The 15515-nt window shown below is 38.2% G+C and overlaps 1 protein-coding gene across 2 annotated transcripts in view; it reads left to right on the top strand.

The window, feature by feature from the left end:
• Positions 1 to 15515, top strand: part of rab28 (RAB28, member RAS oncogene family) — a 133834-nt gene that overhangs the window by 7060 nt on the left and 111259 nt on the right. For both annotated transcript variants that reach the window (XM_061891579.1, XM_061891580.1), the window contains exon 2: positions 9514 to 9610. In XM_061891579.1, coding sequence (XP_061747563.1) covers positions 9514 to 9610 — 97 coding nt within the window. The remainder of the gene's footprint in view (positions 1 to 9513; positions 9611 to 15515) is intronic.

Below are 15515 nucleotides of genomic sequence, written 5' to 3'. Positions count from 1 at the left end.
AGTACCGTTACCAAAATATTGGTATCGGGACAACAATAGATGCAAGTGTTCTGAGTTAAGACCTCGCTATTTGAGGCACCACTGTACGTCAAAAACTGAGGTACAGCTGTGTGGAACCTTCATACTCCTCTACAAGCTGTACACTGACTACTTTAAAGTGTAACTTACTATACTTAATTACAACTCCCTGGTATATTATCCCCATGGCAAGATAGGTTGTAGCATAAATGTATACTTTGTAGGCTTCTGGACACAAAATGTGCACTATCACCCATCTTTACATGAAAGCGACCATAGTTGCATCCCCTTCCCTCTAAAAGCTTCTTGTTTCAACAGAAAGCCTCCTCCCCGTCTTGATTTCCCGGCATCGCTATCACTGGTGACCCTGTACTTCTTATTATACGCCATTCAATGTTCCATTTGTGCACTCTTTAAAAAAAAACAAAACAACGACACAAAAGGGACGACCGCGCGAAAACCAAAGAGCCAAGTTAGCGGGAACGCCAAGACAAATGTCAAATGTCGTAGCAGGCCAGCGCCGGCATGTGGGATTCATTTTTGCTGTCCGAGCTCGTTATTCCCGTGTTGCCGCTGATTGTTTGGGCTACCTAAATGAGACCATTTTCTCCTCCTCGCTGCGACGAGACGGGATTGCGAAAGTCTGGAGGCCAGTGAACTTCCAGTAAGATGAATTCAAGAAAAAAAAATTCCAGCGTGCCGTAAAAGCATACAAGATGTATGTAATGGTATCTCTAGCTAAATACAAACCCCCCGTTTCCATATGAGTTGGGAAATTGTGTTAGATGTAAATATAAACAGAATACAATGATTTGCAAATCCTTTTCAACCCATATTCAATTGAATTCACGACAAAGACAAGATATTTGATGTTCAAACTGATAAACTTTATCTTTTTTGCAAATAATAATTAACTTAGAATTTCATGGCTGCAACACATGCCAAAGTAGTTGGGAAAAGGGCATGTTCACCACTGTGTTACATCACCTTTTCTTTTAACAACACTCAATAAATGGTTGGGAACTGAGGAAAGTAATTGTTGAAGCTTTGAAAGGGGAATTCTTTCCCATTCTTGTTTTATGTAAAGCTTCAGTCGTTCAACAGTCCGGGTTCTCCGCTGTCGTATTTTACTCTTCATAATGCGCCACACATTTTCGATGTGAGACAGGTCTGGACTGCAGGCGGGGCAGGAAAGTACCCGCACTCTTTTTTTACGAAGCCACGCTGTTGTAACACGTGCCGAATGTGGCTTGGCATTGTCTTGCTGAAATAAGCAGGGGCGTCCATGAAAAAGACGGCGCTTAGATGGCAGCATATGTTGTTTCAAAACCTGTATGTACCTTTCAGCATTAATGGTGCCTTCACAAATGTGTAAGTTACCCATGCCTTGGGCACTAATGCACCCCCATACCATCACAGATGCTGGCTTCTTAACTTTGCGTCGATACCAGTCTGCATGGTTCACTTCCCCTTTGGTCCAGATGACACAATGTCGAATATTAGATTAGATTTTAGATTTAGATTTATTGGTCCCTGTTGGGGAAATTCAGTTTCACTGCCGTACATTTAAACATATAAACATTACACATCACAAAACAAAAATAATAAAAAGACATCATACATGACCAACACATTTACAGGCTTTATCAGACGGGTCGGCCGGGCCTACTGTTAAGAGCGGCTATAGCTGCAGGGATAAGGTTTTTCCTGAGGCGGGCCCTCCGGAATTTGATGGTTCTGTACCTGCGCCCTGATGGTAGTGGGATTATGTATTCGTGTAGCGGGTGACTGATATCCTGGACTATTGTGTTTTCCAGTCAAGTGATGGACCTGTGGTTTAAATCTGAAATGTTGGGTGTGGGCAGGCCGATGATTTTAGCTGCTATGTTTGTAATGCGTGCGAGTTTGGTCCGGTTGGTTACAGAAAGCATTGTGAAAAAACATGTGGAACAGTACAGAAGGATAAGTTGAACAATGCTTTGGTAAAGTAATACCAGGAGATGAGGTGCAATGTATAATCCTTTAAGTTTTCGGATGGCTGACAGTCTTTGTTGACTTCTTTTTTGAATGTCCGTGGTGTGCTGATCAAAAGCAAATTGAAATGTGGACTCGTCAGACCACAGAACACTTTTTCACTTTGCATCAGTCCATCTTAGATGATCTCGGGCACAGAGAAGCCTGCGGTGTTTCTGGATGTTGTTGATAAATGGCTTTCGCTTTGCATAGTATAGCTTTAACTTGCACTTTCAGATGTAGCGGCCGACTGTATTTAGTGACAGTGGTTTTCTGAAGTATTTATAAATGGTTGATTTAGTTTTCTGAAGTGTTCCTGAGCCCATGTGATGATATCCTTTAGAGATTGATGTCGGTTTTTGCTACGGTGCCGTCTGAGGGATCGAAGGGCACGGTCGTTCAATGTTGGTTTACGGCTTTCTCCGCTTACGTGGAGTGATTTCTCCAGATTCTCTGAACCTTTTGATGATATTATGGACCGTAGATGTTGAAATCCCTAAATATCTTGCAATTGCACTTTGAGAAACATTGTTCTTAAACTGTTTGACTATTTTCTCACGCAGTTGTGGACAAAGGGGTGTACCTCGCCCCAACCTTTCTTGTGAAAGACTGAGCATTTTTTGGGGAGCTGTTTTTATACCCAATCATGGCACCCACCAGTTCCCAATTAGCCTGCACACCTGTGGGATGTTCCAAATAAGTGTTTGATGAGCATTCCTCAACTTTATCAGTATTAATTGCCACCTTTCCCAACTTCTTTGTCACGTGTTGCTGGCAACAAATTCTAAAGTTAATGATTACTTGCAAAAAAACTAAACATCAAATATGTTGTCTTCGTAGCATATTCAACTGAATATGGGTTGAAAGTGATTTGCAAATCATTGTATTCCGTTTATATTTACATCTGACACAATTTCCCAACTCATATGGAAACGGGGTTTGTATAAGAACGCCTCTCGGTGTTATTCCCTGCCATGCGGGTCCTCAGGTGTTGTGGGGCTGACGTTGAGGCCGGCTAATAGACATTCAATGCTTCCTGTTTTCCCACCGCCGCACATCCATCAAAACGAATTCAAGTTGGCGCTTCAACGGCCAGTCGCCTCTCTCCCTCTCCCCGCAGACGCGCTATTTTCTTCCTCCTCTCTACGGTGACAGTGATGGAGGCTTCCTAATTCGCGGCAATTACTCGGTCTGGAGACGTGACACACGCATGCACCCCCCCGCACCCCCACACCTGTTTTTGTCGTTCCGAGTTCCACCCGTTTTTTTTGGTCTGCGAAATGGATTTGTAATAATAAAGCGCATGTCACGCTTGTGGCTTTCTTACGGACGCACGGTCGATAGAAGAAACACTGAGAAAGACGACCTGATGTGAAAAATTACACCAGACTGATGGGTTTTTTTTAGGGAAAATATTAGCGAATGAAATAGTACCCCCGAAAAGGACGGCAAATAGAGCGTGCCGCTGACATCACTTTTGTAGGAAAATCACTAGATATGTATGACTATTTGTTTTGAGGACATTTTTCGATTTAATTACATGACTTTTCTGGGTACACGGACTGTCACCGCGAAGCAAACTAAGTAGTCACGGAAGAGTGCAAGCTTGAAAATGGACACAATCCGCTCCGTGGCGGCGGTTGAGTTCCACATTGTTCTTACTTCCAAACATTTCCCGGACAAAAAAAAAAAAGTAAAAGGAATTAATTGCAGACAACTGACGGCCTTGTGATGTCAAAAGGACCGTAAATGACCCACTTTTTCTGTAAGCCCTACACAAATTTAAGTTTTTTTTGTAAACAAAGTTTTATTAAAACAATATAACTTTGATAAAGAGACACACAGCAGAAAAAGCATTTATTTATTTATTTATTTACAGACAATTTTATATGACATTTTTGTTTCTTTTGTCAGTTTTGTTCTGCAAGATACAAACAAAATACATGCAAACCCTTTATTCATTAAATCAAAAATACTGCAATTCCTCGACCAACAGCTAAAATTATACACAAAGCAAACTATAATCTGCTACCCAAGAATATACAACAATTCTTCTCAAAAAAAGAAGGAATATAATCTTAGAGAAAAATTAAATTTAAAAATTAGTACGCACGTACAACACTTAAAAAACCTTCAGTATATCACTATGTGGAATTAAATTATGGAATGGATTAAGCAAATAAATCAAACAATGTATTACTGTATTTTTTGGAGTATAAGTCGCTCCGGAGTATAGGTCGCTCCTGCCGAAAATGCACAATAAAGAAGGAAAAGTCGCATTTTTTGGGGAAATTTATTTGATAAAACCCATCACCAAGAAAATACTTTTGAAAGGCAATTTAAAATAAATAAAGAATAGTGAACAACAGGCTGAATAAGTGTACGTTATATCAGTGGTCCCCAACCACCGGGCCGCGGCCGCAGAAAAATTTACTAAAAAAAAAAAGACAACCCCCCCCGGGCCGCGGGACAAATTATTAAGCGTTGACCGGTCCGCGGATACAAAAAGGTTGGGGACCACTGCGTTATATGACTCATAAATAACCAACTGAGAAGCTGCCTGGTATGTTAACGTAACATATTGTGGTAAGAGTCATTCAAATAACTATAACATATAGAACATGCTATACCTTTACCAAACAATCTGTCACTCTTAATCGCTAAATCCGATGAAATCTTATACGTCTAGTCTCTTTCGTGAATGAGCTGAATAATATCATTTGATATTTTACAGTAAATTGTTAATAATTTCACACATATGTCGCTCCTGAGTATAAGTCGCACCCCCGGCCAAACTGCGATTTATAGTCAGAAAAATACGGTAATATGATCCACTTCAAGAAACTCTTCAAACCTAAAGTGTTTACAAAGTACAAGGAAGAAGAACCATGATAAACATTCTGAATGTATTCATCCATCCATTTATTTTCTAGATCAGTGGTTCTCAAATGGGGGTACGCGTATCCCTGGGGGTACTTGAAGGTATGCCAAGGGGTATACCGTGAGATTTTTTTTAAAATATTCTAAAAATAGGAATAATTCCAAAATCCTTTATAAATATATTTATTGAATAATGTAAGTTCATAAACTGTGAAAAGAAATGCAACAATGCAATATTCAGTGTTGACAGCTCGAATTTTTTGTGGACATGTTCCATAAATATTGATGTTAAAGATTGCTTTTTTTGTGAAGAAATGTTTAGAATTAAGTTAATGAATCCAGGTGGATCTCTATTACAATCCCCAAAGAAGTCACTTTAAGTTTATGTGTAGAAATCTTTATTTATAATTGAATTACTTGTTTATTTTTTCATCAAGTTTTTAGTTATTTTAATGTCTTTTTTTCAAAATAGTTCAAGAAAGACCACTACAAATGAGCAATATTTTGCACTGTTATACAATTTAATAAATTTAGAAAGTGATGACATAGTGCTGTATTTTACTTCTTTATCTCTTTTTTTCAACCAAAAATGCTTTGCTCTGATTAGGGGGTACTTGAATCAAAACAATGTTCACAGGGGGTACATCACTGAAAAAAGGTTGAGAACCACTGGTCTAGAGCAGTGGAAAAATAAACAAGTGATTTAATTATAAATAAAGATTCCTACACATAGAAGTAATCATCAACTTAAAATGCCCTCTTTGGGGATTGTAGTAGATATCCATTTGGATCCATGAACTTCCTTCTAAACATTTCTCCACAAAAAAAGGAATCTTTAACATCAATATTTATGGAGCATGTCCACAAAAAATCCAGCTGTCAACACTGAATATTGCATTGTTGTATTTTTTTCACAGTTTATAAACTTACTTATTATTCAATAAATATATTTATAAAGGATTTTTGAATTGCTATTTTTTGAATATTTAAAAAAAATCTCACATACCCCTTGGCATACCTTCAAGTACAATCTTACTCATCTTGCCATATGAAATATAACTTACTCCATCAATTATTATTTATTTATTTTTATTGTTATTGCTTATGGAGTATATTGTGAATAAATCGAGAACAGGAAGTGAACAAAAGTTTTAGCAACTGCTATGTAAAGGAAAATGAATAGGATTAAATAAGCTCTGATTTTTCCTACTCCTTTTCAAACATGTTGAACAGAGATACTGGAAATTGTAATGCATCATGTTGTATGCATGCATGTTCCAAATAACGTCAAACTAAAAAGGGTAATCGTCAGAAGCATACATTTTAAGGACAGGGACCCACAGTTAAAATATACATCATCATATAATATCCAGAGGGGATCGTGCATTTTCTGATGTGGCTCCAAAACTTTGGAACAATATCCATCTTGCAATTCAAACAACTCCCTCTTTTAATGAGTTTTAAATCAGGTTTTAAAACACATTTCTACTCTTCGGCTTTTAAACCAGCCCTAAAAGTTGTGTGATTTTAGTCTATTTTTGTTTCTTTGATGTATTGTATGTGTTTTAATTTTCTTTAATAGTTAAATGTTTTATATTACTGACTCTCCTAGTGTGTATGTCTCAACTTTTGTGCACTTTGTGAAACTTCTATTGTTTTTGGAAATGTGCTAAATAAAGTGGATTGGAATGGATTATATACAAAATTCAGTAGAATACAAATCATTTCAAAATCTACCCATTCAATACCCATTTACAATTCCATACCAACCTTACCAACACGTTGACATTTATAAAGAAGGAATCTTTAATTCCACCAAATTAGTCTTGATATCCCGTTATTCTAATTTGATTAGAATAACGGGAAGATTTGCGATAATCTTATCATACATACAGAGATCAAGACCAAAATTATGCAATTTATGTCAACTCCTCAGCCATAAATATTGTTCTACGTTCTTAAAATACATTTTTAGTTGAGTGTTTTAATTTGTATTTTTTCCCATTTATATGTAAACATTTTTAAATGTTTTTTTTTTTTTTTTTTTTAATTGATTACGACAAATTAAGTGTTCACTTGGCTACACGTCCGGTTTATGTGATATCACGCGATTCCAGGTTCTGTTGAGAAAACCACAGCCAGTAGGTTTAATGTTGAATATCTTAGTTGCTCAGACAGTAATGTGTTTAATTTATCTTGTGGTGTGTTTTTTTTTGTCCTGTCCAGCTACTCAGGCAAATCATATTGTTAATGTAGATGCCCGTATCGGCTGTACAAATTTACTTTACAAGAGAGAAGTGTTGGATACTGTTGCCTTATTTTTTTATTTGTATTTGACTTTTATTAAATGGATTTATTTTTAACGTTTGATGCAGCTGGGCCGAACCAGGAGGGGATCGAAAGAGAAAAAAAGGAAGACGGGTGGGGAAATTGTGGTGACAATAGGGAGATAAAGACAAAGACAACAACAACCACAACAGAACAACATCAGCAAATAGGATATGTACAAATATAATGGTAAAAGTGATAGCAAATAAGCAGTTAGTATAAAAAATATTAATAATACAGAAATGACAATGAGCATTATTACACTACAAATGGAGCAATACAAAAACCAAAATAAATAGCACTATTGATAATGAATAATAACAATAATTTATTCTACTATCAACAATGCAATTGTTTCAAATGCAACAATACATATACAAAAGAAAGCAGATCAATGGAGGGGAAGAAAAATAATGCAACTATACTAACCTTGTAGATTGTTTTAGTAACAATAGGCTAAACTTTGTCAGTGGGTCATGTGTTAACCAGTTTCCCCTCGGGCAGGGGTGTCAAACATAAGGCCCGTGGGCCGGTTTAGGCCCGCAAACAGGTTTTTATTTGGCCCGTGGGATGAGTTTGCTAATAAGAAACCGCTCTTCTACATGTGTCCACTAGATGTCACAATAGCAATTCTTTGTGTCTTTGTAGATTATGCTACAAATGAAAAACAACTAAACCACATGATGTTAATGCACCAACAATTCGAGGAAAATGAGCAAACCTACATGAATAACATCCTGTAATTTGATTTTGATATTATTTTTTTTATCTTGATGGATTGAAAATGAACACCAATGAGTTGACTGACAAACATTATCACATCATTTATTCTGAAAGTCAAAATAACGACAAATAAAGGTAGAATATTATTAACCGCAACATGTAAGTGTAAAAAAACCCCCAGCAACATTATGATTTGTACATTTCCAGGATGTGCCTGTTGTATTTCTAAACAAAGGAAACATTCTGATGTTGTCTTTATTTTTAAGTTATCGCGCCATGATTTTACCAGTCCGGCCCATTTGGGAGTATATTTTTCTCCATGTGGCCCCTGATCTAAAATGAGTTTTGACTCCCCTGCCTTAGGGTAACAACGTTAATATATGTTTGATGAAGTGTGATTATATGCATGAGTGTATGTATATATGTACTTTTATATGTATATGTATGTTTGTACAGTGAATGTATATGTACAGTATGTATGTATATATGTTTGTACAGTGAATTTATATGTACATTATGTGTGTATGTATGTTTGTACTTATAATAACTTAGCTTTTATCTAATTTCTCTGCCTTCTTGTTTTTAAATGCATTGCTTGCCTGTCTGTTTTATCCGGTGCTTTCATGTTTTTATTTCTATTTTATCTATGGTTCTGTGTTTCAACTAGTGTTTATCTAGAGTTGTTCATATTTTTGTTTCTATTTTAATTTTCTATCATATATTCTAACTTTCTATTTCAATTTTTTTACTTAAAAAAAAAAAAATATATATTTTGTTGCACTTCCAGATTTTAATAAATGTGCATTACAAATGTAATTCATTATTATTATTCTTATTATTATTGTACAGTGAATGTATATGTACAGTATGTGTATATGTATGTATGTATAGTGAATGTGCATGTGGATGTACTAACTTTGAGTGTGTAGGTATGTACTGTATTTGTGTATGTGTATATATATATATATATATATATATATATATATATATATGTGTCTATGAATAATTGTGTGTATGTGAGTGTATATATATGTATTTGTAAGTGAAGTGAATTATATTTATATAGCGCTTTTCTCGAGTGACTCAAAGCGCTTTACATATCCATCCATCCATTTTCTACCATGTACAATACATTTTGACTTGTATGTCGTTTTTTTAATGTGGAAAAAAGTGTGTCTTGCAATTATCAAAGTTTTTTCCATTATTTTAAATTTAAAACGGTAATGCTTACCGTAAGAATTTTTACCACAGTTAACGGTTATCGTTACATCCCCAGTCGTTGACAAAGAAGTAGTTAAATTGTAGCGTGGATCCAGATAAAGGTTCACATTTCGTTAGAATTTGCATGTTTTTTAGACAAAATGCATGCATATAATGGAGGAGGGTATCTATGAAACCACTTAGTGATTGCTGTTTCAATTTGTGCAAGTAAAAATCTGCCTTTATGGCACTGAGACAGAAAAGAAAAGAAGTGAAAGTCTTCCAGTGACATGCCGGCGCTCCCGACTGACTCCCTGCGGTGTCTCTCCCCTTTTGCCCCTGTTGTTCCAGACGTCACTCGCCACCAGGTTCGCTCAGGAGGCCTTTGGGAAGCAGTACAAACAAACCATCGGCCTGGATTTCTTCCTGAAGAGAATAAGCCTTCCAGGTGAGACACCTAACAACAATCATGAGGGCGTGCTCGCTCCCTTCCTCTCCGTCTCCCGGGACCGAGCAGGCACACGTGCTGCAAAAAAGTAAAAGTTTGGTAGACTTCACACTTGGTATTTCATTTGTGTGCTTAGACAAGATTGGGTTTTTTTTTTTGTGAGTGCCGGGGAAATATGCCTTCGTTTTTCGAGGCATTGTTCGTATGCCTCTGCAAGCATCAAATTTCCTTTCTCTTTTTGTGGCTTTTTTTTAATCACCACTTATTCCAAAAAAGATGGGACACATATTCAGGAAGTTAAGCAAACAATAGACTTGCTTTGCAAAAACAACTCTTTTGTATTATCACTTGTTGTTAAAGGCCTAGTGAAATGAGATTTTCTTATTTAAACAGGGATAGCAGGTCCATTCTATGTGTAATACTTGATCATTTCGCAATATTGCCATATTTTTGCTGAAAGGATTTAGTAAAGAACATCGACGATAAAGTTCGCAACTTTTGGTCACTAATAAAAAAGCCTTGCCTGTACGGAAGTAACAGATGGTGTGCGCGTGACATCACGGGTTGTAGGGCTCCTCACATCCTCACATTGTTTATAATCATAGCCACCAGCAGCAAGAGCGATTCGGACCGAGAAAGAGCCGATTTCCCCATTAATTTGAGCGAGGATGAAAAATTTGTGGATGAGGAAAGTTAGATTAAAGCACTAGAAGAAAAAAAAAAAGGAAAAAAAAGGAAAAAAAAGGCGACGGCAGTGGGAGCAATTCAGATGTTATTAGACACATTTACTAGGATCATTCTGGAAAATCCCTTATCTGCTTATTGTGTTACTAGTGTTTTAGTGAGATTATAAAGTCATACCTGAAAGTCGGAGGAGTGTGGTGACCGCCAGTGTCTCTGATGGAAGCCATGGAGGAGCCAAGAAAGTCGCAGCTGCAGGAGGACGCAAGCTCCGCTCATGTCTCCGGTAAGAGCCGACTTATTACCACAATTTTCTCACAGAAACCTGCCAGTTAACATGTGGTCAAGAAGCATGTTTGCTTGACCGCTCTGTTCCATATTAAAGCTTCACAACAAACAAAGAAACACCGGCTGTGTTTTGGTTGCTAAAGGCAGCTGCAATCCACCGCTTTCCACCAACAGCATTCTTCTTTATAGTCTCCATTAATAATTGAACAAATTGCAAAAGATTCAGCAACACAGATGTCCAAAATACTGTGTAATTATGCGATTAAAGTAGACGAGTTTTAGCCGTGAGTGGTGCTGGGATAAAATGTCCGCTCCAACCAATAACGTCACAAGCACGCGTCAACATAAGTATCATCATTCCGCGACGTTTTCAACAAGAAACTCAGCGGGAAATTTATAATTGTAATTTAGTAAACTAAAAAGGCCGTATTGGCATGTGTTGCAATGTTAATATTTCATCATTGATATATAAACTATCAGACTGCGTGGTCGGTAGTAGTGGGTTTCAGTAGGCCTTTAAAGGTTTATACACAGTTCCTATGGCGATGAATAACATTAATTGCTGCCTTGTTGCACTTTTGTCATTTCAACGTATTTTTAAAGGCAACTATAAGTGGCATCAACTCCATTATGTGTCCGTCAGATGAGTAGTTTTACTTTGTTTTTGTTGAAACTGCCTTTCCTTATTTAAAGACCTACTGAAACCCACTACTACCGACCACGCAGTCTGATAGTTTAAAAATCAATGATGAAATATTAACATTGCAACACATGCCAATACGGCCTTTTTAGTTTACTAAATTACAATTTTAAATTTCCCGCGGCGTTTCTTGTTCAAAACGTCACGGAATGATGACGCGTATGATGAAACGTGTTTGTGACGTCTCGGGTTGTAGCGGACATATTAGCCCAGCACCACTTACGGCTAAAAGTCGTCTCTTTTCATCGCATAATTACACAGTAATTTGGACATCGGTGTTGCTGAATTTTTTGCAATTTGTTCAATTAATAATGGAGACTATAAAGAAGAATGGTTGGTGGAAAGCGGTGGATTGCAGCTGCCTTTAGCACCGAAACACAGCCGGTGTTTCTTTGTTTGTTGTGAAGCTTTAACACAGAGCGGTCAAGTGAACATGTTTCTCTACGTCAACCAGCAAGTTTTTGGATGGGAAAATTGTGATATTAAGTCAGCTCTTACCGGAGACTTCAGTGGATTATGCGACCTCATCCTGCAGCTCAAAGAGGCAGCAGTGATCTTGGCTCCTCGGCTTCTCTCAGAGACACTGGCTTTCACCGCAGCCATCCGACTTTCAGGTATGACTTTACAATCTCACTAAAACACTATTAACACAATAAGCATATAAGGGATCTTCCAGAATTATCCTAATATATGTGTCTAATTACCTCTGAAACAGTCCCACTGCTGCCACCTGGAGCCGTCGCCTTTTCTTTTTTTTTGTGCCTCACTCTAACTTTCCTCATCCACAAATCTTTCATCCTCGCTCAAATTAATGGGGAAATTGTCACTTTCTCGGTCCGAATAGCTCTTGCTGCTGGAGGCTATGATTATAAACAATGTGAGGAGCCCTACAACCCGTGACGTCACATGCACATCGTCTGCTACTTCAGGTAAAGGCAAGGCTTTTTTATTAGCGGCCAAAAGCTGCGAACTTTATCGTCGATGTTCTCTACTAAATCCTTTCAGCAAAAATATGGCAATATCGCGAAATGATCAAGAATGACACATAGAATGGACCTGCTATCTCCGTTTAAATAGGAAAATCTCATTTCAGTAGGCCTTTAATATGGACGGTCATGAGTTCAAACCCCGGCTGAGTCATACCAAAGACTATAAGAATGGGACCCACTACCTCCCTGCTTGGCAGTCATCATCAAGGGTTGGAATTGGGGGTTAAATCACCAAAAATTATTTCTGCTGCTCACTGCTCCCCTCACCTCCCAGAGGGTGAACAAGGGGATGGGTCGAATGCAGACGTTAATTTCACCACACCTAGTGTGTGTGTGACTATCCTTGATACTTTTAACTTGAACTTAAATGTGATTTCTGCAGTCAGTGAAGGTTTTATGATGGCCCTGAAACGGTATTCCTTTTATTTATTTTACTTCTAATGGGAAAACATGTTTAAAAGCCAAACAAATTTGGACTTTGGAACAATGTTGATTGACCTTAGAGGCTCCACTGTCCTTCATATTTATATATCTTATAATTTTTTGGCGCCCCGGCGTATTTTCTCGTCCCAGCGTTTCTCGCCAGAGGTTGGGGTTTAATTCTTCCCATCAAGCGCTGGGAGCTGAATGTGTCTTTTCTGGTGGCGCCTCATTGTAGCGCGTCTGCCACTTCTCAGCCTTATTCAGTGTGAAGGCTCCTCTCTCCAGAGCAAACAGTCCACAAGGCCGGGGCGGACGGCTCTCCCGTCCACGCCGGGGCCCACGGGCCAGCCTCGCTCGTAATCCTCTGGGCACGGTAAATACGTGAACAATTTTTTTTTTTTTTTTAATGTTCCTTTCGCGAATCCCCCGAAAAATTCATCTGATCTTTGCCCCACGCCACATAAAAGATGAATGTTGCTGTTTGTTTATGCGGTGGCCTGCAGAAATACAGCCATGCTCTGTAGGCCCATTAGATCTTTAAAATTAAATGTTTATTGACCGGGGCTATATTTAGACATTCCAAAATTCACGCTCGCAGCCATGTGAAGTACATTTTCTTCATTTTTTTTGGCGTCAAAAATGACAGTTCTTCATTCTCTGCTCAGGTCCGAGCAGCACAAGTCTGCAAAGTGTCTCTATTCTTTCATTACTCGTAAAACAACATTAGGCAAAAGCACAGTTGTGTGCACAGAGTCGAGCTTATGCTGATTTGCAAGTTGGACTAAGGGTTGTGTTTTGATTGTGTGTCAGTTTGGGGCTTATGAGACTTAGGAGAACTAAAGCCCCAAAAATGTTGCGGTGGAGTCCAAAAGAAAAGAGCCTGCCGTAAGCACAAGCCGGGCTCAGCTGGACTTAATATGAACTCCGACTTAATCCACCGATTGGCCTTGTTGTGCGTTTTCTTGCACATCTATCTGTATTCATGGAGCGGGACTTAACACCTGACTTGTTAAAGGGCCCATTTTCTGGGGAATTGGGTGTTGATGAGCTGATGAAGAGGAGGGTCACTCGACGAGCTGGGTGGTCCCTAACTCCGTTTAGACCTTCACCCAGCGTTTTGCTCTAGCACTATGCCCTGGTCTCAGTGGAGCTGTAACCATCTTTTAGAGTTCTTTCTCTGTGTGTGTGTGTGTGTGTGTGTGTGTTCGGTACGGAGGGGAGCGGTGGTTGGCTTTTAACCATGAAGGCCCAGCTTGTCAAATTTCATGGACAAACACCGTTTTCATGTAAGTTGGGAAATTGTGTTATATGTAAATATAAACAGAATACAATGATTTGTGAATCCTTTTCAACCCATATTCAATTGAATGCACTACAAAGACAACATATTTGATGTTCAAACTCATGAACTTTTTTTGTTTTTGTGCAAATAATAATTAACTTAGAATTTCATGGCTGCAACACGTGCCAAAGTAGTTGGGAAAGGGCATGTTCACCACTGTGTTACATCACCTTTTCTTTTAACATCATTAAATAAAAGTTTGGGACCTGAGGAAACAAATCGGTGAAGCTTTGAAAGTGGAATTCTTTCCCATTCTTGTTTTATGTAGAGCTTCAGTCGTTCAACAGCTGTCGTATTTTTTGTTTCATAATGCGCCACAATTTTCGATGGGAGACAGGTCTGGACTGCAGGCGGGCCAGGAAAGTACAGTGCCGTCTGAGGGATCAAAGGTCACGGTCATTCAAAGTTGGTTTCCGGCAATGCCGCTTACGTGGAGTGATTTCTCCAGAATCCTGAACCTTTTGATGATATTATTGACCGTAGATGTTGAAATCCCTAAATTTCTTGCAATTGCACTTTGAGAAACGTTGTTCTTAAACTGTTTGACTATTTTCTCACGCAGTTGTGGACAAAGGGGTGTACCTCGCCCCATCCTTTCTTGTGAAAGACTGAGCATTTCATGGAAGCTGTTTTTATACCCAATTACGGCACCCACCTGTTCCCAATTAGCCTGCACACCTGTGGGATGTTCCAAATAAGTGTTTGATGAGCATTCCTCAACTTTATCAGTATTTATTTCCACCTTTCCCAACTTCTTTGTCACGTGTTGCTGGCATCAAATTCCAAAGTTAATGATTATTTGCACAAAAAAAAATGTTTATCAGTTTGAACATCAAATATGTTGTCTTTGTAGCATATTCAACTGAATATGGGTTGAAAATGATTTGCAAATCAATGTATTCCGTTTGTATTTAAATCCAACACAATTTCCCAACTCATATGGAAACGGGGTTTGTACATTTTCCAAGGCAAGTTGAGGTGAGACGAGGATGACCGGCAGATAACAATGTCCTCTGTGAGAGGCTTTTAGAACAATAACGACCAGAGCCCTACTGTAAGAGTGAAGCCTGCATGTTTAAAAAAACAAAAAACGTTTCTAGCTGTTGACAATAGCAATTCAGAATCCGAACATGCAAATGTTTATAAACTGATGTATAAGAAGGGAGAATCGTTTCTACAGTCGTGGTTAAAAGTTTACATACGCTTGTGAAGGACATAATATCATGGCTGTCTTGAGTTTCCTATAATTTCTCCAACTCTTATTTTTTTTTTTTTGATAGAGTGACTGGAGCACATACTTGTTGGCCACAAAAAGCATTCATGATATTTGGTTCTTTTATGAATTTTTTTTATGGGTCTACTGAAAATGTGAGCAAATCTGCTGGGTCAAAAGTATACATACAGCAACGTTAATATTTGCTTACATGTCCCTTGGCAAGTTTCACTGCAATAAGGCACTTTAGGTAGCCATCCACAAGCTTC

The sequence above is a fragment of the Nerophis ophidion genome, linkage group LG29, assembly GCF_033978795.1.
Source record: "Nerophis ophidion isolate RoL-2023_Sa linkage group LG29, RoL_Noph_v1.0, whole genome shotgun sequence".
Taxonomy (NCBI): domain Eukaryota; kingdom Metazoa; phylum Chordata; class Actinopteri; order Syngnathiformes; family Syngnathidae; genus Nerophis; species Nerophis ophidion.
This window is presented reverse-complemented; position numbering and strand designations above follow the sequence as displayed.